Consider the following 23,860-nt stretch of genomic DNA (forward strand, 5'->3'; position numbering starts at 1 on the left):
GCTTCCCAAGGCAGGGATGCCGGCCTCCATCTGACCGTCAGGGGCACCAGGGCCCAGAGAGGGGAGTCAGCTTGCCTGGGGTCACACAGCAAGCTAGTGGGGAGCCAGACCAGAGCCTGCAGTCTACCCCTGGGTCTAGGGCATCTGGTTTGTGCTCAGGCGGAAGATGCCCAGAGGAAATCTGGAACAAATAAGTATGTCCACCTCTGAATGTGCTAAGAGTCAGAATAAGTGCTGAGATAAAATAGGACTTCTTCCTTCCACTGGATCAAAAAAAGCAACATTGAAATTTCGGTCAATGAACAATGTAGTAATATTGGCTGCTAATACAGGGAGTGATACAGGAGAGACACTGCTGGGATCAACACAAATATCTGTGCTCTTATTCCCACGGAGTGTCCAAAGTCTTCTGCCAATTTCTCCTCCACACTTACTGAGCACATTTGTTGTTCACTCACTCAGTCATGTCTGACTCTTTGCAACCCCATGGACTGCAGCACACCAGGCTTCCCTGCCCTTCACCAACTCCCAGAGTTTGCTCAAACTCATGTCCATGGAGTCGGTGATGCCACCCAGCCATCACTGAGCACCTACTGTATGCAAAACACTGCTGGGAGACCCAGAGTCAACCAGGACCCAGTCCCTGCCCTTGGGGGCTCAGGGACCAGGAAGAAGAGAGGCAGGAAGGGGCAAGGCAGCCACGAGGCTGGCTGTGATGACACTGATCCTGAGCAAGCTGTCCTTCTTTTCAGCAGAAACCCAGGAGGGCATCTCAGAGGAGGTGGCCTCAGAGGGCTCTGGCCTCCTGGTTGCTGCTGCCTCTGTCAGTCCCCATCACGGGGACAGAGACTCTCACCCACTCCTTTTATCCCTCTGGAGGAAGGCTGGCTCCACCAGTGAGAGGCTCCCCAGCGGCAGTGCTCAGACCCAGGGCAGGGAGGTCACCAGCCCAGACACTCAGTGGAGAGCAGGCTTGGCCCTGCCACCTGAGGCAGGGCTGTCCTCCATGCATGGAGGGAAGGAGGGGTCAGAGAGGGCTAGAGAGCAGCGTGATGAGGTCCTCGAAGGACACAGGGTGCACAGGTGAGGGACGCCATGGTCACTGCAGCCCCAGGACACAGGCCGCGGCGGGCAGCCCAGCCCTCTCTTGGCTCCGTGCTCAAAGACAAGCAGCTGTTGCAAAACTGTCCCAAGCAAGCAGGCAGCACAGTCCCGGTGGACTTTGGACAAGGGGCGGTGGCTGAAGGGCTGGGCCTGCGCGTGGGTCAGAGTTGTAGAATTTGTCATCCATTAGGCTCTGCCTGGGTCTGGGAGAGGCGGGTGCCGGGCAGCTGGGCTCCAGCCAGAGACACGAGACAGGGACCTGTGGCCAGCTTGCTGCACCATCTGGGCTGGTCTCTCAAGCCTCGGTCTCCCCAGCTGGAAACTAAGGACTGTAACCCTTGCCCTGTCGGGTTCAGAGAATTTTGCAAGTTTCTCTGCAGATTATTATCAGCCCTGAGATGCCTCCTTCTGGCCTAGGCTGGCCCTTTTCACATGCCCAGCCAGGCCTCCACCCCCACCTGCTGGCCAGGCTCCCGGGGCAGAGGGAAGAGTCTGCAGGCCACCCTCTGAATGGGCAGATGTCCAGGGGGGAGCAGGGGCGTGGGCGGGGGGAGGCGAAGCTCCTCCGTGGAGCTCTGCTTGGCGCCGGGCAAAAGGGACACTGAGTAACAATCTGACGACACCTGGCAACGCGTGACCCAGCCTCACCTGGTCCCTGGACCCAGTGCCCTCCCAGCCTCGGGCACCTATGGGGGTGGGCAGGGCATCAGCTTGCTGAGGGCTTCGTGTGTGTCCTGTCAGAGGAGGCAGAACACGCTGCTCACTGCAAAGACGAGCAGGCCGAGGCAGAACACAGCCAGCGGGCAGGCGCCAGACCCAGCTCAGGGGAGTTTCCAGAGCAATGTTTAAGGGCTGCCTTGGCACTGCCAAGATTTTGCTTTTCCAATAAGAACCTTAGAAATAATAATAATAATGATGAATCAACTCCCTGCCCATGACTTCATGAAGACAATGCTTTATCACCCGGGAGGAAGCAGTCCTTCCAGGGAGACAGGTGGGCGCCCCTCCCACGGAGGGCAGGTGTGGAGGGCTGGGGTCTGTGGCCATCCGGGTTCCACCACGGCACACAGAGTGGGTGGGTGTGGGCAGCTGCGGGTCAGAGCCTCGAGGCTCCCGCTGCACTCCGTCATTTGCTTCCAACGGTATTTGTGATGGAAACAGACGTGGGGCCTTCACCTGAGCACTGGGCCGCTGAGCCCCCTCCCCGGGCAGGTCCAGCACCGAGATCCAGGCAGTCGGTGGAGGCTGGGCCTCCGCGGGGGTCGCCCCTGGTGGCCACATGTGAGTATGACACCCCGGGACAGCGGGACCCACAGACTGGGGACGCAGCCCCAGGACAGGGACCTTCCCCCAAACGCGACCCGCATCCGGGCAGGGAGGTGGACGCCCCCCGGGACCGACGGCCCGGCTCTGCCTGGTTCTCCCGCTGTCCTCCCCACGGACACGCGCCTGGCAGTCCCCTGACGGTACTGTCGGCTGTCTGAGCGCTGTGTGAGCGCCCCTCTCTGTGACTGAGACCCACGCACTTAATTCCGTGTTTATTCTGTGGATTTTGAGGCCACGTGACGTGTATTAACCTCCAGGACTGTTTCAGCTTATTGTTAGTGAGCCACCTCTTCCAGGGGGTGCCCCTAAATGTTTTAACACCTGGCTCTCCAGGTGGGCGGCACTGGCCGATTTCTGCTGAAAATGCTCCCATGAGGGCCAGCTTGAAGCCGCTGACGAGAAGGAGCCACAGAACACGGACTTGGGAAGAGGCTGGACCCTCAGCGCCTGTGAGCCGGCGCCAGCCCGTCCCGATGCACCACGGAGACCTCCTGTGCGCGCGCGGGGTTTCCTTTTCTAGGGAGAGCGAAGGGTCAGACTAAATTGTTAAGGAAAGTAAATGCATCAGCTTGCGATGAAGGAACAGGAGTCTGAGTTAACCCACAAAACTCATAAAATCCTATCAGGAAAGCTCCCCACTGCCACCCCCTCCTCCACCAGCCGTGGGAACCAGCCACCCCTAAGACAGCCATCCGAACCAGAGCTGTAATTTCAAAACCCTGTAATTTGTGCACATTTAATACATTTGTAATTTTCTACTTGGAAAAATTACTTTTTTTTTTCTTTTACAAATGGAGGCCACTTACTTTCCGTCTGAATATTTTATTTTGGCTGCACCAAGGGCTCTTAGTGGGAACTGCAATGACCTCATTTTCAAGTCAGGTCACATTCACAGGTACTGGGACTTCAATACGCCTTTTGGGGAGGGACACAATTCCATCCATAATCCGTGTTTGCAAGGAAGTTTCGGCTGTTTCCTCTAGTCATTGTCAAGATCCAGGAAAAAGAATTTTCTGTGCCGTCTCGTGGTTGTGGTTTGGGGCGGTGGGTGTGTTTCTTTTCATCCTGACATTTAAGGGCAGGCCCAGTGGGGTCCCAGCATGAGGAAAGAGCTCGCCTGTTAGACTTGGTGCTGTGGAGGGATCTGGGTTCTGTCCCCTCTCCCCATCCCAGCCAGGCACATGGACTGGCAGTCAGGCTTAGGTTCTGTCCCCTCTCCCCATCCCAGCCAGGCTCTATGGACTGGCAGTCAGGCTTCCTCAGTTGGGCAAATGCCCTTAGGGAGGGAGCCAGCTGACTTCTCTGGACTCCTGCCCTCACTTACCTTTTGGCATCTGTGTGTTCCTTCTTCATGACCAGCTCATTGATGAAATTATAAATATTTTCCCACCATTTCTGTTGTGTTTACCAGCAAGACTGGTCAGAGTATCCAGCCTACTACTGCAGGCAGAATAGTGGCCCCGTGAAGATGTCCACGCCCTAACATCTGGCACCTGTGACCATGTGACCTCTCATGGCAAAAGAGACTTTGTTCGTGTGATAAAAGTGGAGGACCCTGAGAGGGGGAGGTTTTCCTGGATTATGTGGGTGGGACCATCTGATCATGTGTGTCCTTAAAAGTGGAGAATCTTCCCCAGCTGTGGTCAGAGGGGGACAGAGAGATGTGACTGCAGAAGGGTTGGAGAGGCAACTGCGCTGGTTTTGAAGACTGGGATGGGGGTGCTGAGGTGCTAGGAATGCAGACAGCGTCTAGAAGCCGGAAAGGCAAGGAGATGGACTCTCCCCTAGAACCTCCAGAAAAGAACAGGCCCCGCAGCACCTTGCTGTCAACCCAGGGAAATCTGTGGGGACTTCGACAGCCCACAGAGCTGGAAGTCGACAGCGCGTGTGCTCCGAGTCACCATGTTTACAGTGACTTGTGGCAGCAACAGAGAACCTCCCACCTACACACCTCCAGCGAAGACAGCAAGCCTCTTCTCAGGCAGGATCCGTCATCTCTCTCCCGTGAGCCAAGACTGCGCCACTTTCCCTTCCCCAGCCTTCCTCTCTCACCCCTCTCCAGTTTCAGTCCATCATCTTTCCTTTCGTGGAGATCATCTTCATGCTATTAAACCTGCATACGCCTCTATTCCCTTCCAGGTTTCAACACTAGAGCTTGACTTTACCTGGAAAAGATGAGAAGACCAGTGTACCTCTGCTGCCTCCCACCGCCCACCTTTGTCTCTTCCCAGCTGTCTTTGCTGAAATTGTTTTGACATGCATTATTTCTGGTGACGGGGTTGAGCATCACTGTATTGTATTAGGTTCTGTAATCAAATCTTCCCTTTGTCTGACGTGTTCCTGCAGATAGAGGTTCAACCTCCTCCCCACCCCAAATCCTGGGGTGATGTTTCCCATTCATTGGGTGCAGGGTTGGCCCTGGACAGTGGTCCAGGTAGTGTTCCCACACAGGACAGTCCCTGAGGTGTGGAGGGTTGGAAATAGTCTACTTGCTGCCTTATACCTGGAAGACTTGGCAAGCTCGAAGCCTCGGGCACGGTGACCCATGGAGGTCTAAGGCAAATCCAGGCTGTTCTCCCCGTCAGGCTCTTCACCTTCTGCTTGCTACCCAGGGGGTTTTCATTTTATCTTTGAAGCCCGGGGTTAACCATTCTGGGTTCATGCATCATTTTACTTCCAGAAAGTTTAAAAAGCACATGAAAATATTTGTCCTGATCTGCGATCTTGTTTGGATCCACGCGCGTTAGTTTCCTTTTCATGACGGGGGACTTATCTGAGATCTCGGCTTTGTGCCGGTATCCACCTCCGGCTCCTGGCCTGTAGGACCTGTGGCTGATGTCACATGTGTTAGAATCCCAGGTCCCCATCGCAGACGGCCAGAGAGCTGAGAGGCTGCCCCAGCGCTGGCTCCTGAGGCTGCTCTGCTCCGGGCTCTCCCTTCCGGGACGGGCCCCTTCCTTCAAGCTCAGCCTCCCACTCTCTTCTGTGGGCTCCCGTGCTGGGGGTGGGGGAGCAGGGGTGGCGGGCGTCCGCCTCGCGCAGAAATGGGCTGTTTCCACCTTTCACTCAGCAGGCGTTTCTCCAACTGTGGCCACAGCGGGCTCCACGGCGGCCCTGCCCGAGGCGAGTCCGTGGTTGTCAGGATAACCGTGGCGGCCCGCCCTCGACGGCCGGGGGCAGCACTGCTCCTGCCTGCTGCTGGGGTGGCCTCGGCCAGGCAGGCCCTGCTGCTTGCTGGCCTCCACCCGGTCCACACGCAGCCCCTCCAGCAGGGCGGGGGCTTGCCACCCTTTTCCGGTCAGGACCCCTCGGCAGGCGCTGTTGGTGCCCTCCCCAAGGCCCCTCAGCCCCCAGCGCCCCAGGTTCACCCACAGCTGCCCTCGGGCGGCCAGGAGCTTTCTCCAGGGCTGTCCAAGCTTGCTCGGCCCCGGCTCAGGGCAACTTGAGTGCTGGCCCAGGGGCTGGTCAGTGAGGGTCCAGGCCGTTCCTTCACCGTGTGGACATGAGAACTCGGAACTAGAGGCTGCAGTCGGCAGACAGTGTGGAAACCACTGGGCCTCTCGGGGGACTCAGGCCTGAGAGATTCTCAGAGAGGGGCTGGCCCCCGTCAGATCATCAGGGTACCAGCCTGAGCCAGGTCCTGGAGACCAGAGACGGGGGAACCTCACACTCCCTCCAGCTGTGTCCCCTCAAACATCTGAGCTCGCCTCTGGGTTTATGATAAAACCTGACACCTGCTGAGCACCAGATGTGCACTAGACTCCGAGTCTCGCCTGACCCTCACCACCCGAGGCGGGGCCTGTCTGGTCACGTCTCTGCAGCAGCGGAACCCAACACTCTCCAGGCTGTACACCCAGCCCGGGTCCTGCATTGGCAGCCTCCCGTGCAGCCAGGGCTGGCCACCTGCCCAAGCCCTGGGTGAGCAGGATAAGGGGGACTGCTGTGTCAGCTTTTGTGTCTGCTCACGGCCTTGATGGCAGGAGCTCTAGCAGCCACCTTGGACCATGAGGCAACTATGAAGAGAGAAGCACATGCTGAAGATGAGAGGAGTCTGGGGCTGGGGGGGGTGGGCGCACCAAGCCACCTTGCACCACTGCCCCTAGACTCCATCCCCGTAAGGGAAGAATAAGTCCAGTCTGTACTACTCTGATTTTCTCTGGTCACAGGCCACAGAGTGACCCTCCGGAGAAACTGTTTTTTATCTCCAACATGTATATATAAAGAAACAGGCTCAGGAGGTGAAGGACATGCCCAGGTAGCAGGGCTGGGGGTTGCATCCCATCCAAACAGAGGAAGAGATGGCCGCCTCTGAGAGCTGCTGGGGGGTGGTCACAGGACGCTGCACAGGAAACCTGTGACCTCGGCCAGCCTGGAGACACCTGGTTGGTGGCCTGGCATCATTTTCCCTCCAGACAGACCCCCAGCCTGTGCCTAAGGCCAAGTGACCCCAAGGCCCACGTCTGACCCAGGCCACCACCCCTGGGCCAACAGTATCCAGATGGGTAGAACCTTCTGGACAGAGACAGAGGAATCCAGCCACGCCCTCCTCCCCAGTACAAAAGGCCAGCCACTCCTGCAGAAAAGAACTCAGGTTTATTTGCAGTAGAAACCGTGGTCTGAAAAAACCTATTGGCAAATGTACAGTCTGTGTTCTGTGTGGGGTCACCGCCAGTGGCAGGACCCTCAGACCCCTGACCTGCATGCATCGGGCTCCTAAGGGTTCACAGCTAATCTCAGGTCCCAGCTCCGAAGTCCCCCCAGAGGCTGTCCGTGTCATGCCGAAACCACCCGCATCCCAGCCTGCGCCCTCCTCCCTCCCTGCTGCCAGCAGTGCGAAAACTAACCCAACGGAGACGAGCCTCCAGACGAACATAAACAAAGCAGAACAGTCACAAGAACCAGGCTTCCACGCGGGGTTTTCTCAGTGACCTCCGTTCCCGCCACACCTTGTTGCATGATGACCTCCAAATACACATTATTTTCTGCTATTATAAAATCTCTTCCTTATTATTCACAGACATATAATGGGAGCTTTGGAGGAAATAATTACAAACTTTTTTTTTAACCCCTCTTAAAAATAAACAAGCCAAACCAAAAAAAAAAATGAAATGAAACGAAACAAAACCAAACCAAACCCCAACAAAAACAACGACGAAAACCAAAACCCTTCTGACGACTGTAAACACAACAGGGCAGCTGGCTCCCTCCCCTCCCGTCGCGGCCGGGCAGCTGGGCCGGCGGAGCAGAGGCCACATGCAAAGTGCTGGGTGCGCCCTGACGACAAGTTTCGGGTCTGCTCTCTCCGTGGAAAATTCTTCCTCCCCGCCCCCCCGCCTTGCCCACCACCCCAGACACAATCCTGTCACCCTCACTCCCAAAGCCTCTGCTGGCTGCCTTCTGCCTCCTGCTTGCTACACGCCCTCTGAGACCCCTCCCCACCTCCTCCCCAAGCCAGAAGGCTGCGGCGTAAGCCGAGCCTGGAGATCATGAGGCTGACCTCTGAGGTGCCCCTGGGTGCAGCGTGGCCACCAGCACCCACCCCAGCAGGGCCCAGCCTCGGCGACGGCTGACCGTGTGCATCTGAGCCCTGGGAAAAGGGGATCCAGGAAGCCCAGGTTGCAGCAGCAGCTTTGACACAGAGCTGGGAGGAGACAGCATTGCTGGGACTCACACAACGTCTGAGCTGAGAGAATGGGGACTGGCCAAGCCAGCCAGAGGTCAAGGGCCAGGAGGAGTGAGGAGGTGAAGTCCAGGGGGTGGAGCCACCCACCAAGAGCACTTATTAAGGGCTGGCCACAGGCCCTGTTTCATGGGCTGCAGGAGTCTTGGAAGACTTGCCAAGAGCTAGAACCAACATGTGTGCAAAGGTTGGGCAGACTCTCAGTGGCCACCTGGCAGGACGTGGGAGACACAGAGGGCCCCCACCTGCTCGCGAGTGGGGGGTGGGGGGGCGCGTCCTTCTGGAGAGGGCTGTGAGCAGCAGAGCCCAAGTGAGCGGAAAACTCCGTTTGCTTCCCGCCCTCATCAGCGTTTCTAAACCACGTATCCAGCTGGCAGCAGGACAGACAGACACACCAAGGACTCCGGGCAGACAGTACCTCTGACTGGGGAGCAGGGTTGGCAGCTTCATCGTTCCTCAGGCTCTCGCCTGAGAGAGGGGGGCCTCCTTGGGGTCTCTGCACACCCCCAGTGCAGAGGGGCGGGGGAGCCTGGGGGGCTGCACAGGCCCTGGTGATGCCCCCTTCTGTCCCCAGGCACAGCGGCCTGCTCTGGCCCCTTCTGCCTCTCAAGGCCTGAAGCTCCCCCTGGGAGCAGCGGGATGCAGGAGGGCTGAGGGTCCAGAGGCTGAAAGGAAGGGGCCAGGGGAAGGTCCCCTCCGCGGTGCCCAGCCCTCCCTGGACGGCACCTGCTTTTCAAACCCAGGCTCCTGAAGGCCATCTTGACAGGACAGGGACAAGGTGAGCTCTGGCCTCAGCTGTCACCCAGAGCCGGGCTCAGGATGCCACCCACGGGCACTCCCTCTCCTTGGCACCCAGGGCTGGCCCAGATTTCCTCTATGTACAAGCAGCGTGTACCCAGGACAGGCCACCAGGGGAAGACTGATGGCAGGACAGATCACATGTAGGATTCTGAACCCCCTCCCCATCCCCACGGGCTGTCGAAGACTGCAAGGTTGGCAGGCATTTTCCCTCTTGGGTTGCAGAGCTAGAGACAGATGTCACCACTGGAGCAACTCTTCCGAGAAAATCCGCGAGTCCTGTCTGTGGTCTCGCTGTCACTGGACTCCCTCCTCTTCTACATATGTTGAAGGAAACCAGCCAATCTGAAAACAACGTCAGACGCTGGTGAGTGTTTGTGTGAAAAAAGTGAGAGTCGCTCAGTCGTGTCCGACCCTTTGTGACCCCATGCACTCTACAGTCCATGGAATTCTCCAGGCCAGAACACTGCAGTGGGTGGCCTTTCCCTTCTCCAGGGGATCTTCCCAACCCAGGGATCAAACCCAGGTCTCCTGCCTTGCAGGTGGATACTTTACCTGCTCAGCCACAGGGGAAGCCCAAGAATACTGAAGTGGGTTTCCTATCCCTTCTCCAGAGGATCTTCCCGACCCAGGAATTGAACCGGGGTCTCCTGAATTGCAGGTGGATTCTTTACCAACTGAGCAATCAGGGAAGCTATCGGGAAGTGTGTGTGGAGGATGAGGGTGAGTGGAGGCTCGTGGAGATGGGGGATTCTTTAAAAGGCTGTTGTTCTAAGGCAGGCCTGTCCCGAGACAGGCGCTGGAGAAGAGGCAGTAAACCTGGTGGAGCCAGGGCCCAGGAGTAGGGTGGACCCTGAAACGCACCAGCCCTGAGCCGTTCGAGACCACCTGCCCACCAGCTAACTTCCAGCAACAAAAAAAGTAACTCCTCTCCAGAGGGAAGCAGCATCCATCCGGAGCCTCTGCAGTGCTTTATGCACTAGCCTGGAATTTAATCAGGCCCAAGTGACGGAAACTAAGATAAAATGCAGGCAGCAGAAACAAATCTACAGGGAACACAGGCACTGGGGTCGTCCATGAGGAAATATAAGTAACCCCCACTTGTCTGCTTCAGAAAACTGATGAAGAAGCAGAAAATCTTACCAGAGAACTGAAATCAGAAACCAAACAGAAATCCTAGAACCGAGAAACATAATGACTGAAATCAAGAGCAGAATGGACAAAACGGAAGACATGGAAGATCTGTCAACAAGAAGTAATGAGATGGAAAACCAGAGAAAATGGATGGAAAACACATGAAACGGCATGAATAACATTCGGGCCTCGGGGGCTGGTGTGCTGCCGTCCATGGGGCCGCAGAGAGTCAGACACGACTTTGCGGCTGAACAACAACAGGGTGGAAAAGACTCGTGAACAGAGCCCCAGAAAGAGAAAAGAGAGAAAACGGAGCAGACGCAGTATCTGAAGAAATTTCCCAAACAGATGAAGAACATAAAGCCACACATTCAAAAAAGCCCCGTACATCTCAAACAGTAAATACAGACAAAAAGGAAAAAAACATCCATTGGCACATTCTGGTAAAACTGAAGCAAAGCAGAGGTGTTTTTTTTTTTTTTTTCACACGGAGCCCCGTTTCTTAAAGGAACCACAGTAAGAATGTTGACAGACTTTTACACAGAAATGATGGCAGACTGGGGACGATGGAAAGACAACCGCAAAGTGCAGAAATAGGAGCTGCCAGCCTAGAATTCCAGTTACAGTAAAAATACTCTGCAAAAATGAACTCAGTACAATGCCTCACAGAATGGAAGCAGGTCTTGGTGGACAGAGGACTGACTATTGGGGCGGGGAATGGCCAAGTGGAGAAGAGCAAGCTTTTTCTTTCAGTAGCATGCCCACCAAGAAGTGTAAAAGAAAAGATAGAAAGTCACTATTTCCTACCATGATAGAAATAACTGAATAGGCAAAATTAATTAATGAATGATAAAATAAACAGGTGAAAGTTTGATGAGGAATAGGCTACTTATCTGATTTCAAAGTATTACCCTGAACATTAATTATTAATTACAGCACATTTATAGTGGAGAACCTTGGCAGATATCACCTGAACCAAGTAATCAAGTGAAGGCCCAGGGGTGTGCTTATGAAGCTCCAGATGCCTCTTGACACTTTGAGAGCTAGTGGTCCCAGCCCTCTAGGTCAACTGCCTAGGACTCAGCGGCCTCATACTTCTGAAGGGCTGTCAGATGAAAACAGGGTCATACGTGAGGGTCTCCAAGGGCAGACAACATGCCAGGTGAAGGCAGACCAATTTCCTACACCTGGTAGTGGAATGGTGAGTGATGGGAGCCAAGTCTGGCCACGTCTATGGGCAGCTGCAGCCCCCCAAAAGCTGGACGTTTCCTAATCAGTGGTTTGTGGAGCTCAGGTACCCTGTTGGGTGACTGCCAATGGAACCGGTCAAAGCCAGGGAGGCCAGACAGGGTGCTGGGATAAGGAGCCACGGGTCGTAGAATTGCAGGCTGGGTGGGGCTACGACGCATCCCTTCCCGTATCACCAAGGTGTAAACGGAGCCCTAAGGAATGGCAGGAACCCAGCAAGGGCACCCAGGCTCTGCTCTCAGGCCTGAGGCAACCTGCCTGCAAAGAGGGTCGGGCACAAGCAAGTGTCGCCACCTTCGCCACAGTGGCCCCCAGAACAGGCCTGAGTACAGACACAGGGTCAGACAGGCCAGGGTCCAGAGCTGAGCCAGGAAGTCGCTTCCTCACAATCTGACCCTAGCTCACGGAGCCTGTGGACGCTGAGTCTTCCGGGCGAGGTCAGAGGGCACAGGGTCGGGGCAGAGTGGTGGTTGGTGTCAGCCGGAGCCCCACCTCCCCAAGCCCCAGAGTGAGGTGGGGTCTCTGGCTGGCGCCAGGGGCCGGGGACCAGGCCAATCCACTCACCCGGCCGTTGGTCTCGCCCTTCCACCAGCCCTGGTCCCCGCCGATGCGACTGTATATCTTCACCACGTCACCTTCCCGCAGTGAGAGCTCCCGCAAGTCGCGGGCGGCGAAGTTGTACCTGGCCACGGCCGTGCCGATGACACGGGGTGTAAACACTGCTGGGGGAGACGGGCGGCATCACACGTGACGTCGGGGCCTCCGGGGGGGTCCTCAGGTTGAGCTGGGTCTCTCCCCTGGGGCCTAGCCTTGTGCCCACAGAGGGACAGACCAGGCTCCAATCCCAGGGCCCCTTGATCCTCTGTGGGTGCCCCAGCCTGCAGTTGTGGGCCATGTGAGCTCCACCGGGCTGGGGCCCGAGCTTCACCACCTGCTCTGGGGGCCATCACAGCTCCCTAAGGGCCTTCCCACATGGACAGTGTCTGGGCAACACACAATGAGTGGGCCGCAGGGTGACTGCTGCCTAGTCCCCAGCCTTCACCCTGACAAAGGGCCTGTAAATGGACCCAGGGCACTGGTTTCCAATCTCCCTCATGTCCCCAGTTCCACTGGAACTGGAAACCGGGCTGGACCAGCGTGGCCCGGGACCCAGACGTCCTGACGGACAGGTGGTAATGGACATGATGCGGGGTGTGGGGGGGTTTGCATAAACAGCTGCTGGGGTGGGCTCTGACTCTGGCAGCAGTGGGCCGTGCAGTCAGGGCCAGTCGAGACTGTACCCCTGCACCCAGTCCCACAAGTCCTCCTTAGTATTGCCAAGCGGAACCCACCCCGGGGCTGCTCCCACCTTCCTCAAGGGGGCCGCCGGGCCGTTTGCTGCTACCAGAGGCCAAGCTCCCAGGAAGCAGTAGGGGGCAGTGGCTGATGAGCTGGGGAGGGGTCACGGGCCTGAGCCATTCAAAGGCGAGGGCAGGGCCGAGCCCGACGGTGTCCACAGGAGCGGCAGCCGCCCCCCTCCCACCCCCGCCAGCGTCCACCTGCCCCGCCCCGCCCCGGCTGCAGCGGCTGTGGACACGGTCAGGCCGGGGCTGTGGGCCGGCGGGCAGCTGGCGGCAGGCCGGGCCCCCCACGCCCCCGAGCAGCAGCGGTACCTGACCAGAAGGGCGCGGAGGAGCCCTGAGAAGCAAGGCCGAGGCCCTGAGGACTGAGAAAAGAAAAGTTGTAGGAAGCGCAGGAAGCTGCAAAGAGGCGAGAGAGAAGGTGAAAGGCGGGGCTGGGGGCATCCACGCGCAGTCACAGGCAGCGGGGGTGGGGGGCCCTGCCCAGGGCACCAGGAGGGCAGGGGGGCAGCTGGAGCCTTGAGGCTCACCTGGGCACGGGCACAGCTGCCCTCGCCCACGCCCCGGGCACCTGTGTCCTGGACCACCTCCTCCCGGCGGGCGGGCTCGAGCGGGGACGCAGGGAAGGACATGTGCAGAGAGCCCAGCCCCGCGCCTGCACTCAGAGGCACTCACTAAAGGCCCGGCTTCCTCTCTGGCCTGCTCTGCCCGGGTGGGCCCTGTGGCCCTACGAGACCCTGCAGCGGGACGAAGCGGGGTGGCTCCAAGACCGAGCCCCGGGCCCACCTTTCCCGTCTCTCCAGCTGGCCCCAGTGTGTGCCGGGCGGCCCCGTCCCCAAGTCGAGGTCCCAGCTCTGGCTCCCTGGCAGCCGGGGTCCCTGGGCAGGGGGAATGCTGGGCCACAGGGATGGATCTGGGGACGAAGGGACCTGCCCGGCTCCCTCCCCACGCTGATGTCCAGGCAGAGGCACCAAAGTTGGAGCAGGAACTCAGAGCTGGCACCCCCGACTGGTCACACGGGGCTGCCCGGGGACCCTGGCTTGGCAGGGTGGTGGTGAGGAGCTGGGGGACCTGGGCCACCACTCCCAGGGGCGGGAATCAGGAAGGGGCTGGGGTCTAGGTCAGGGAGGCCCACCAGAAGCCTTCCTGGAAGGGGCGTTACCTGGGGAGCGGCTGGAGGCCCTGGAGGCTGTGCGTTCCCGTGCCTTGTAGGGGTACTTGAGTGTGGTGTCCAGCTGCTTGAAGCTCTCCTTGAGCGAGTGGCACTGGTAATACTCCACCAGCTCCTGCGGGGTGCACAGGCACTGCTGCCTCCGCCTCCAGGCAGTCCTCCCGGGCGCCCCGCCCCCGCCCCCGCCTCAGGTTCTCACAGAGGACTGTCTCCTCGACTCTGGGGAACTACCCCTCCTCCTAGCCGCCCCTGACCCCAGCTCCCAGACAGGGGGCGGGACGCGGGTCAGTATGGCGAAGACTTTCGATCCTGTAATTTCTCTCCCAAACATTTCTAAAGGCAGATCCAGGGAAGAAGGCCAGGACTGATGGCCACAGACGCGCCCTGCAACACTCTTCACAGTAGGAAAAAATCAGACCCCCCCACCCACCGAGCAGCAGGGAAGTGCTTCTAGAATCCACAGCGTATCCACGTGACCGAGTGCCACGCGGCTACAGCGGGGCAGGGAGAGAGAGGGCCGTCCCCCGGCACGTGTTCACTGTGCCCAGAGGTAAACTAAGGTTGGGTCCCGTGTGAACAGTGGCATTGTCTGAAAAAGGAACCCATAAACCACACCTGGGCTCCACTCCAGGCAGTGGGGACTCATCCTGAAACAAGAGCGTCAGGGTTGGGGGCACGCTGTGGGCATTTTCTCTCTTACTGTGTACTTTTCTGCGGCCACAGTGGGACGTCTGAGAGCCCACGGGCTCTGGTCAGACGGTCTCCACACACGCAGCACGTGTGACTGAGCAAAGAAACACTGGGTCTAACTTTAAATCATCTTAAGGAGGGCAGCTCATGTATTCATGGCTTTCTGGCTGGGCCGGGACAGTTCTGGGCAAGGCAGGGGCAGGCACTGGAAGCCCTGTGTGCGTGAGTCCGGCCAGCAGCCAGACTTGGATGCAGCCTCCTTGGGCCTTGGTTTCCAGCTCCGGCAGAGGCTTGGCGTGAATGGGCTGTGGGATGCCAGTGACCCTGCTGTCCACCTCAGGGTTTGGGGGATAGAGGTCCTGACCTGGGAGCGGCCTTACCTGTCCCAAGGTGCCTTACAGACCAGCTTTCCCGGATCTTTCTCACACTGGGAACACTCCCCCCACCACCCGGGACTGCAGAAGAGCGGCCCCTAGCCCAGAGGAGGGGGACGTTTGCTGGGCTCTCCCACTGGGAGCCTGGCCTGCAGGAGTGGCTGTGGGGGGCTGCTCCTCCTCGGTGTGGCCTCACTGGGAGACCTGGACCCTCCTCCCACCTTCGGGGACGGGCCAGTGGGAGCCCCCCAGGACCACGTACCAAGAGGCTTTCAAACTTCTTGGCTTCTGTGATGTGGACCCAGCTGTCTTTCTCCACCACCTTGATGTGCTTCACCTCGTCGTTGAACCTAGGCCAAGCACACGGGCGCAGTGGTCACTATGCAGGCCAATTCAGCCCCCACCCCGCAGGGCTCCGGGCTTATTGCACATGTGCTGGAGCAAAGACCCTGACCCTCGGTCCACACCTCCTGCTCCCACCCCAGCCTGGGCCTGCCTCCAACTGTCTGTGCATCCATCCAGCAGGCCACCTGGTCTGTCCGAAGCCCAGACTCCCGGGTCAGCCAAGGCCTCGGGCCCCAGAGTCCCACACCTGTCTTCCCCGCAGCCCTGTGGAGACGTCCATCCCAGATGCTGCTTGCTGTCCGCACTGGGGACGTCCCCCTCCCCGCGTCCTCCTCCCTGCCTGCACGTACTTGATGCTTATGGCAAAGCGCTCGGCCTCCGCCGGCCGCTCCCTGATTAGGTAGGTCCCGCTGGCGTGGGATTTGAGCAGGTTGTCGGTCTGCTGCCTCTCCATATTCCCGGCAAACCTGGAACAGAGGAGGAGACAGAGCCGTGTGTACACGTGGCCTGAAGGACAACCAGCCAGGCTCTAACCTGCTTAAGAGCCTATTGGGAAGCGAGGCCACGCCCCGGGAGGCGGGGCGAAGGGTGGGCGGGGCCCAGAGGAGACAGGGGCGGGGCATCTGCGTGCCAGCACGCAGGGTCGACGTAAGGACCCAGACCCAGCCAGTCCACCTGGGTCTCACCCTCCAGAACCCAGGGTCTGCAAGAGGCATTCAGGGAAGAGGCAGTAGATCAAAATTTCCTTTCCAAATTCTTACTGTTTAGGAAGAAGGAAAAAACACAAACTGCTCACGTAGGGTCTTGTTTTGTGTCCTAACCTTTTGTGTCCTAATCTTTTGTGTCTGAAAGCTTTTCTCTCCATCTCTATGAAAATGAAGCCCACCCCCAGCCCATCTCTTCTCCAGAGCAAAGCCTGACCCCATTCGCACCTCCCTGTAGGGCTGAGTTGGGACTTCTGTAAATGGATTCATTAGAAAACTGAAGGTCTGTGCGTCAAGTGAAAAATCACAGGCAAGCCCTCCACTCTGCACATTCAAATCCAGTGAACAATGTAGTGGAGGGAACAGGCCCTGGGGTCTCAGAGACACGGGTGAGCTGAGCCCCGGTCCCAGGGAGCCGCTGAGCCAGCAGGCGGAGTGATAAAAGCTGGACCCCAGGCCGACCCGCATTTAAGACTCATGCCTCCCACATCCATGCTCACATTTTATTCATCAAACAGCCCCACTTCTCTCATCAAGCACTGTATAAGCAAATACAGTTATAACTTTTGGGCTTAAATATATGGCTCAGACAGTAAAGAGTCTGCCTGCAATGCGAGAGACCTGGGTTTGATCCCTGGGTCAGGAAGATCCCCTGGAGAAGGAAATGGCAACCCACTCCAGTCTTCTTCCCTGGAGAATCCATGGACAGAGGAGCCAGGCGGCTACAGTCCATGAGGTCACTAAGAGTCGGACAGAACTGGGTGACTAACACTTTCACACCTCCTTTTCTATATTTTATACTCAAGCAAGACCTCATTTAAAAAAGGTTTCATTCTCCTAAATGTTCTAACCTGATGATCTGTTTGTTGATGGGGAAACAGCTGCCTGGGTCGAGAAGATTCTCCCTGTTTCCCAGCGACCCACAGCTGAGAAGGGGAAAGGGGGCTGCGTGCAGCTGGGCGCAGCCACCCTGGAGACACGGGGGCAGCCAGGGACCCCACACCACCACCACGAAGGGGCCCCGCTGACCCACTCACCAGGGGTATGCCGTGTAGTCCATCTCCCGGGACAGCGGCCGGCTGATGGGCGGCTGGCAGGAGAGAACGCTGGGGTCAGTGTCTCCCCGGGGACTGTCCACAGCGTGGGGACCAGCGGTTTCCTATCATCGGCGAGCCGGGGGGCCCAGCCCTGGCTCCCAGCACGTCTGTGGACTCTCACCCAGAGCCACTGGCCTGGGAGGTGCTGGGACGCACGGTCTCTAAGCAGTGACTTGGTGGGTTTGACTGAATGACTGACTGAATGAATGACTGAGCGTACAGCACTCAACGACCAGTGCACTGTTAGGAGGAGGAGAGCACCCCGAAGGCTGCGGGGACTTCTCAGCGGTGGCCAGGAGCACACCCCACCCTCCCGTTCTCCGGTGCAGACGGCCACGGCCCCAAGGGCGGGCACTGGGCCGGCGGTCGTGTGTCTGCAGGCAGAGGGCTGCGTCTGCAGGTGAACCGTGCCGCTCTCCAGACTCCACGCCGTGCCCTCTCTGGCCAGAGCCCTCCCCCCGGCCCCCCTCACTGGACCACAGGCTGGCTAAAAACGCCAGACTACCTGTCCCCACCCCACCCCACCCCAGTCACCACACAGATGGGGAAACTGAGGCCCAGGGCTAGGAAGTGCCTCCCGCAACACACACAGGCCACTCAGTGAGTTAGCGGCATTTTCTTCCTCTGCTGTCTGGTCCCCTTGCCCTGTCAGCAAGGCGTGTCCAAAAATGCTTTCTCCTTCACTGGGGCAATGGCCCGCGCCAAAGCAGCAGGCTGGGCAGTGGGGTGGGACCAGAGGCCAGGCAGGGCCCGGTGGGTGGACCAGGGTTCCCGGGAGCCAGGCACCTGCCTCCTGCCACTCTGGGAGAAGTTTCATTCTCTCAGTTCTAGCTGTCTTTTCCCGGGGGCAGGGGGGTGATGCCGTTCATTCAAGGCTGACAGCTTGATGCCTCTTGTAACGCAGCAGGATCTGCTCCACAGCATTCAAATGAAAGAAATGCCACATTGCTTCTTTTCTAAATAACACAACCCCTAGCTCTGCATCTTCAGGTTTGAGGGAGAAGACCTATGAGGGCCCTAAAAGCTGAAGACAGACAGCTGGTCTCTGGTCCATGATGCCTGCTGCAGAGATGCCCATTTTAGTATTTTTAAAACCAGCCATGTCCTCCCACCAGGAGGGCACACCTGCCTCTTGGACTCCCATCCCAGCTCTGAGGCCAGCTCGTGATGGCCTGAACAAGCCCAGGGCGTCCTGAGTGAGGAGGACGTTCTCGGCGCCCATGGCATCCTGGCCCCGCGCTCCAGAAGCTTCCGTGAAAAGTACTCACTCTTCCATCCACAGGACAGGGCTTCACAGACGAGCTGGGGAAGTAGCCTGACTTCCTGGTCTGCACCAGCCGACCCTGAGGGTGGACAGAGGGTCAGGCCCGCGGGGCCTGGCCTGGTGAGTTTTGGGGGTAGGCAGGGGGTTATCCCAAGGAGCACGAGGGGAGTCCCTGAGAAGCCTGTGACAACAGCACCTGTCTGTTGTCACCTTAGCTGAACTCAGAGCCATTCTGGGCAGGAAGGTGGGGGGACACCCCACTTCCCAGACAAGGACTGAGGCCCCAGAGAAGGGGTAAAACTCGCTTGGTGCTGAGACCAGGGCCCCTCCCCTGGCTGCTGTCTCCTCGTATCCACACCGGCCCCTCCCAAGCCGTCAGGGGAACATGGACCTGGGGTCGGGGGCTTGTTCTCCCCGCTCCCTCCCAAGGGCCCCCCAGCAGCCCCCACCTTCCCTTCAGCCAAGTCTCTGCAGGGCCACCCAGACCTCACGGGCCTGGGGACACCTGAGGGAGAGGAGGGGCAGTGGGTGGCTGGGGTCAGCGTGGGAGAGACCGGACCGCAGCCACTGACTCAGCTCTCGAATCTGCAGTCACGCGAGGCACGGCCTAGGGCAGTGAGCCCGTGAGTAAGGATGCAGTGACAAGGACCGCACACAACGACGAGGCCGCCAGTAACAGGACTCGGACACTGGTGAACACGTGCGCCAGTTCTGAGCAGGTCACCCTGGTCCCCGGGCTGGGTGAGTGCCCTGCGTCCCTGAGGCCCCGTGGACCCCCGGGGGTGGGGCTCAGGAGAGGAGCCCCACGGACCACCCCACCCCCCTTCTCGGCCTTATAACCGGAACAGCAAGATTCTCGGCTCAGAACCACAGACCATCACGGGGACCTGTGTCTCCTGGGGGATGGCTGTGCGGGGCCTCGGACACGCTGTCCCCCCAGCGCTGGGCACGGTGGTGCTGGCCTGGACTGGGGCGGGCTGGGAAGCAGGGTGGGAGAGGCGTGGCCTGGGTGAACAGGACGCAGCCCAGGCCAGGGGCCGCGGGGAAAGGGCTCGGACGACGACGGCGTCTCTGGCGAGGGGACGTTGCTCCCCCTGCCACGTCAAAGCAGACACCCTGATGCCCAGGCCCTGCGAACAGCCCTCTTCCCTCCGTCTGATGGTCTAGCACCCACACCCACCCCTGCCTGCAAACGCAGGACTCTCCACTTCTGCCCTGGGGAGTGAGGAGGGGGCAGCTGGGGGTGAGAGCCTCCCGGGACCCACCTCCCACCACTGAGACTCGGGGTCGCCTCTCAGCAGCTCGATCACATCGCCCGTCTGGAAGGTCAGCACCGGCTTCCCGGGGGGAGCGGGGTTGCCATGGTAATTCTGCACGGCCACCATCTTAGGACCTGTGGAGGACAGGGCAGGAGAGGCCTGGTTTGGTGACTTCATCCCAAGGCGCCGTTGGCTTCCCCGGCCTTCTTGGGCATCTTGGGGCTCTTAGAAGTGGGTGGGGCCCTGTAGCATCCCTCCTTGAATTCTTCCCCTAAGACTCCCATGTCTCTTTGTCAAACATTGTAAGTTATCAATAAACTATTTATGTGATGAACAGATTCAGGGTATCATTTCCATAACAGTAACCTCTTTTTAAAGAGCACTTTATGTGCCTTCCTCCAGACACCCTGGGATCTGTGACAGAGCGCCGCGTGGAGCGGGAGACCATGCATTCCTCCCGTTAGAGACGGGGGCGGGGTCAGCGGCCAATCGAGGCCACCCGGCTGCTCACGGCCACCTCTGGGCTGACACGGGGGCCCGACTGCGCCCCGGAGAACTTGTGGGCCTCTCGAGCCCTGCTCTGACCAGCCCAGCCTTGCGTGGGCCGTGTCTGCCACGTCTGGGCCGTGTCTGCCAGGTTTGGTTCTGACACCTGGTGCCCTGGAGGCGGGAGCGTCTCTTGTTTCCTGCTCTCATGATTGGCTTGGACTCTGTCTGCAGCTCGGGCTCCTGATGCTTTCAGTTCTGCCTGTGCCCAGGGCAGAGCAACCAGGACAAGGGGGACGGGAGAAAACGGGAGTGTGACAGCACAGATGTCTGCTCCGCTCAGGGTCGCCAGGCCGCAGCTCAGAGTCTCCCCTGGGCTGAAGGGACCCTGGGCAGGCTGGGCCCTGTCCCCACCCCTGGCGCTGTGTCGTCAGAGACTAAGACGGCTCCCAGGGGAGGCCATGGAGGCGGGAGGGAGATGGGGCCAGAGGCCGCACAGACCCTGGGAGCCCGGAGCTGGGAACTCGGGGCGAAGCCGGCAGCCGCCGTGGTCAGGCCCAGACTCCCAGGGTGACCGCCGACAAGGACGACAGCAGAGAAGGCCCAAGTCCCAGACTCACCTGGCCCCGCTCCAGAGGCGTCCTGTGAGGGCAAGGACAGACGACAGTGAGGACAGAAGGCTGCCCAAGCAACGGGCAACCCCCACCCCCTACACCCAATGACAGAGCTCAAGGCAGGGACACGTCCTGGACACACACGGGGACTTGTGACAATTTCCCCGTGGGACCTCCACCCTCCACTTGGTGCCCCTCTGAAGCCCTGGACATCTGTCCTCTTCCCCCTCCCATCCCTGACCATTAATTCCCACCTCCTCCAGAAGCCTGCCCTGACCACCCCACCCAGGGCATCCCCGCTCAGAGCCTGGGGCTTGTCTCCTCATCTGGGACAGGTCTTGCTGCACACAGTAAATGTGGGGTGTTCGCTCCTCCTGGAGGGCGTCTCTGCACCCCACGTGAGAGCCTGCTAAGTGCTGGACCGCATGGCCAGGGAAAGACATGACGTCCACACCCCATAAGTGAACTCAGCGACCTCATCTCTGATTTGGCTCAAGAGAGGGCGCTACATCAATGGGGACAGGAGGGAGGTGGGTGGACGCCTGTCGTGGAGCTGAGCACCCACAGCCCCAGCAGGACCCCGGGCAGGCGGCACGGGTGGCAGCTGGGCCGGGGGACGAGCTGGCGGGCCCCAGGAGGCCGTGCCCGGGGACCCGTTTCTTTGTGGTGACCACAATGGAAAACAAAGGGCCCTCGTGACCAACGGGGGCCCTGCGAGCCGGCCTGGCCCCATGAGCCTGAGGGCTGGAATGGCTGGGTCTTTCTGGCTCCGGGCACAGGGCGGCGTGTGGTGCAGGGCAGCGGGAAGGGAACGGTCTGGCGGACTCACCGGGTCTGCAGGAGAACCTGGAAAGAAAGCACACTGGGGTCAGAGGGCAAGGGGCCAGCACTGTGGGCCGGAGGTCTGTCACCTCACGGCAAGAGCCGCTGGGGGCACCCGAGTGTGCAAGAAGGGGCGCAGCAAGGCCCGTGGGCTCAGACAAGGATTATGGACACGCACGGCTGGTGGCCATGAAAATCCCTCAGTTCCTTCTAACGGCAAATTCTGAGCCCTGGTTACAGGGGGCCCATGGGAGAACACCCCCAGCGTATCTGGCCCCACGGCCAACAGGCTTCCTGCACGAACCAGCTCTGCTCCAAGGCAGCAGCTCCCCAGTCACGGGGCGGAAGCCAGGCCCAAAGGGAAGAGTTCGACAGTTGACTAGTGATGCCTGCCATGGGCAAGGGACAAGAGACGGAGGAGGCAAGCTACTCCGTCAGCCCGCCTGTTCACACACACGGGGCACACCAGCTTGTCAGATGGAAGGCGAACATTCTAGAAATTCTTTCTGCCTGCCCTGGGGTGACCCTAGGCGAGGACACAGCGCCGGGCTGGGCCCCAGCCATCCGACCAGCCGGGCGGCCAACTCCACCACTGGACAAAGCAAGCGCCACAGCGGCTGACGTGTGGCTGACGGGCCTTCAACACCTCCTCACACTCACGGTCGCAGCCTGCCTTGGGCAGACGCAGGAATCCGACCCTGAAGAGCAGAGGTTAGGGGCGTCAGGCACCATGCGGGCAAGCAGCTGGTGCCCCCAGGGGAGGCTTCCTGGGGAGACGCACCCTGGGAGGGTCCAGCATCTCCCTGGGACATCCTGGCCGCAGGGGCAGCAGATGAGTAAACCTGCCCAGCCCAGAGGTGGAGCCAACGAGGCCGAGGAATGTTGCCCGAGACCAGGAGGAAAGATAAGCACGTGGGTTGTGGGTCAGAAGGGAAGCAGCTTGGACTGTGCAGAGGAGATAAAGCAGGAGGGGCTGGGGCAGAGCAGAGAGACAAGAGAGGGAGGCATGCACCTGCCCTGGGGGGGACCACGACCTCTTAAAACAAAGCCAGGGGCCCACCAGGGGCTCTCGGAGTTGCGGGGAGTATGCTGACAACGTCAGCTTGCAAAAGACATGCCATCGCCTCTCCGGTGAGGCCTCAGCTGTATGTGTGTGCTAAGTCACTTCGGTCGTGTCCAATTCTGTGCGACCCCGTGGACTGTAGCCCTCCAGGCTCCTCTGACCATGGGATTCTCCAGGCAAGAATACTGGAGTGGGTTGCCATTTTCTCCTCCTCCAGGGGATCTTCTCAACCCAGGGATCAAACCCGTGTCTCTTACATCTCCTGCATTGGCAGGCGGGTTCTTTACCACTAGTGCCACTTGGGAAGCCCTCAGCTATACATATGAAAAACACAAAAACCTAAAAAGGATTGGAATGGGGGAGTCTGCAAAAAAAGGAAGAAGGCAGGAGATGGCCATCAGCAGTTGTTTTTGCCTGGTGTGATCACGACTTGCTTTTATCTCGTTTACTTTCCTCCACATTTTGTATGGAAGGTGGGTATTTAACAATCAGAAGGCAAAGAGAAACAGAAAGATTATTTAAAACTTAGAAAACTAGTTAGGGAATATGCCAAAATACCACCTTTGATTATCTCTTAATACATTCATAATCGATAATTATTTTCTTCTTTATTCCATTTCTTCTCTTATTTTTTTTTTCGCCCCTCTATTATTTTTGACAAATAAGTATGTTACTTTCAAGACCAGAAAAAAAAAAGTCAAAAGAAATGAACCATCCAGTCTCTTGACATGAAGGACACGCAGCCACCAGAGGGCGGTATCCACTGGCAAAGCTGCAAAGCCTCCTTCTCTGGGGCCAGAGGGGCCGGCGGCTTCCTCCAGCCTGGAGCAGAGCAGCAGGGCTGCTGAACCTCCGCTGGGCCACAATGGGCGGCATCGGGCTCAGTTGGGACGAGGGGGTCCAGGCTGACCTGTGGGACCCTCCTCCCGGGTCAGGGCGCTGGGCCAGCAGTCGCAGTAAATGCGGCACTGACGAAAACTCCCCTGCTCTGGGCGCTGGTGCGTTGGGTGATCAGCAGGCCTGGCACGTCCTCCCGTCCACCTGGAGCGCGTCAGGCCTCTCTGAGCGCAGGTCCCCCGGGCGTGGACGGCAGCGTGGCCGCCCCGTCTCACGGGGCCGCGGGGGCTACTCAGCCCACGTGAAGCACTGTGAGCGGTGCTGACGCTCAGCACAGGCCTGAGCCTGGAGCCCACGGACGGCCAGCCCTGACCACGGCGGCGGCTGCAATCTTTGGGAACTGTCTGAGGCTTCCGGCTGCCATCCAGCTGCTCTAGGCTGGGCACGCCCCCAGCTCATCCCCCAAAAAAAGACGACTCAGAGGAGCCTCAGCCTTCCCATCTG

At 59.1% G+C, this 23,860-nt stretch overlaps 1 protein-coding gene across 4 annotated transcripts in view; it reads right to left on the reverse strand.

Moving 5' to 3' along the window:
* Positions 1–7,004: 7,004 nt before the first annotated feature.
* The window catches only part of VAV2 (vav guanine nucleotide exchange factor 2), a 188,586-nt gene continuing 171,730 nt past the window's right edge, over positions 7,005–23,860 (reverse strand). The window contains exons 18-28 of one of the 4 annotated variants that reach the window (XM_043470122.1): positions 21,464–21,480; positions 20,641–20,662; positions 19,541–19,668; positions 18,280–18,354; positions 16,952–17,004; positions 15,561–15,677; positions 15,128–15,215; positions 13,793–13,916; positions 12,943–13,029; positions 11,855–12,009; positions 7,005–9,253 (exon numbers count right to left, since the gene is read on the reverse strand). In XM_043470122.1, the coding sequence (XP_043326057.1) occupies positions 9,206–9,253; positions 11,855–12,009; positions 12,943–13,029; positions 13,793–13,916; positions 15,128–15,215; positions 15,561–15,677; positions 16,952–17,004; positions 18,280–18,354; positions 19,541–19,668; positions 20,641–20,662; positions 21,464–21,480 (914 nt within the window). In that variant the 3' untranslated portion in view covers positions 7,005–9,205. Of the gene's footprint in view, positions 9,254–11,854; positions 12,013–12,942; positions 13,030–13,792; positions 13,917–15,127; positions 15,216–15,560; positions 15,678–16,951; positions 17,005–18,279; positions 18,355–19,540; positions 19,669–20,640; positions 20,663–21,463; positions 21,481–23,860 lie in introns of all 4 variants that reach the window. The other 3 variants (XM_043470121.1, XM_043470124.1, XM_043470123.1) reach the window with 3 other exon arrangements.

Source organism: Cervus canadensis, chromosome 5 (genome assembly GCF_019320065.1).
Source record: "Cervus canadensis isolate Bull #8, Minnesota chromosome 5, ASM1932006v1, whole genome shotgun sequence".
Taxonomy (NCBI): Eukaryota; Metazoa; Chordata; class Mammalia; order Artiodactyla; family Cervidae; genus Cervus; species Cervus canadensis.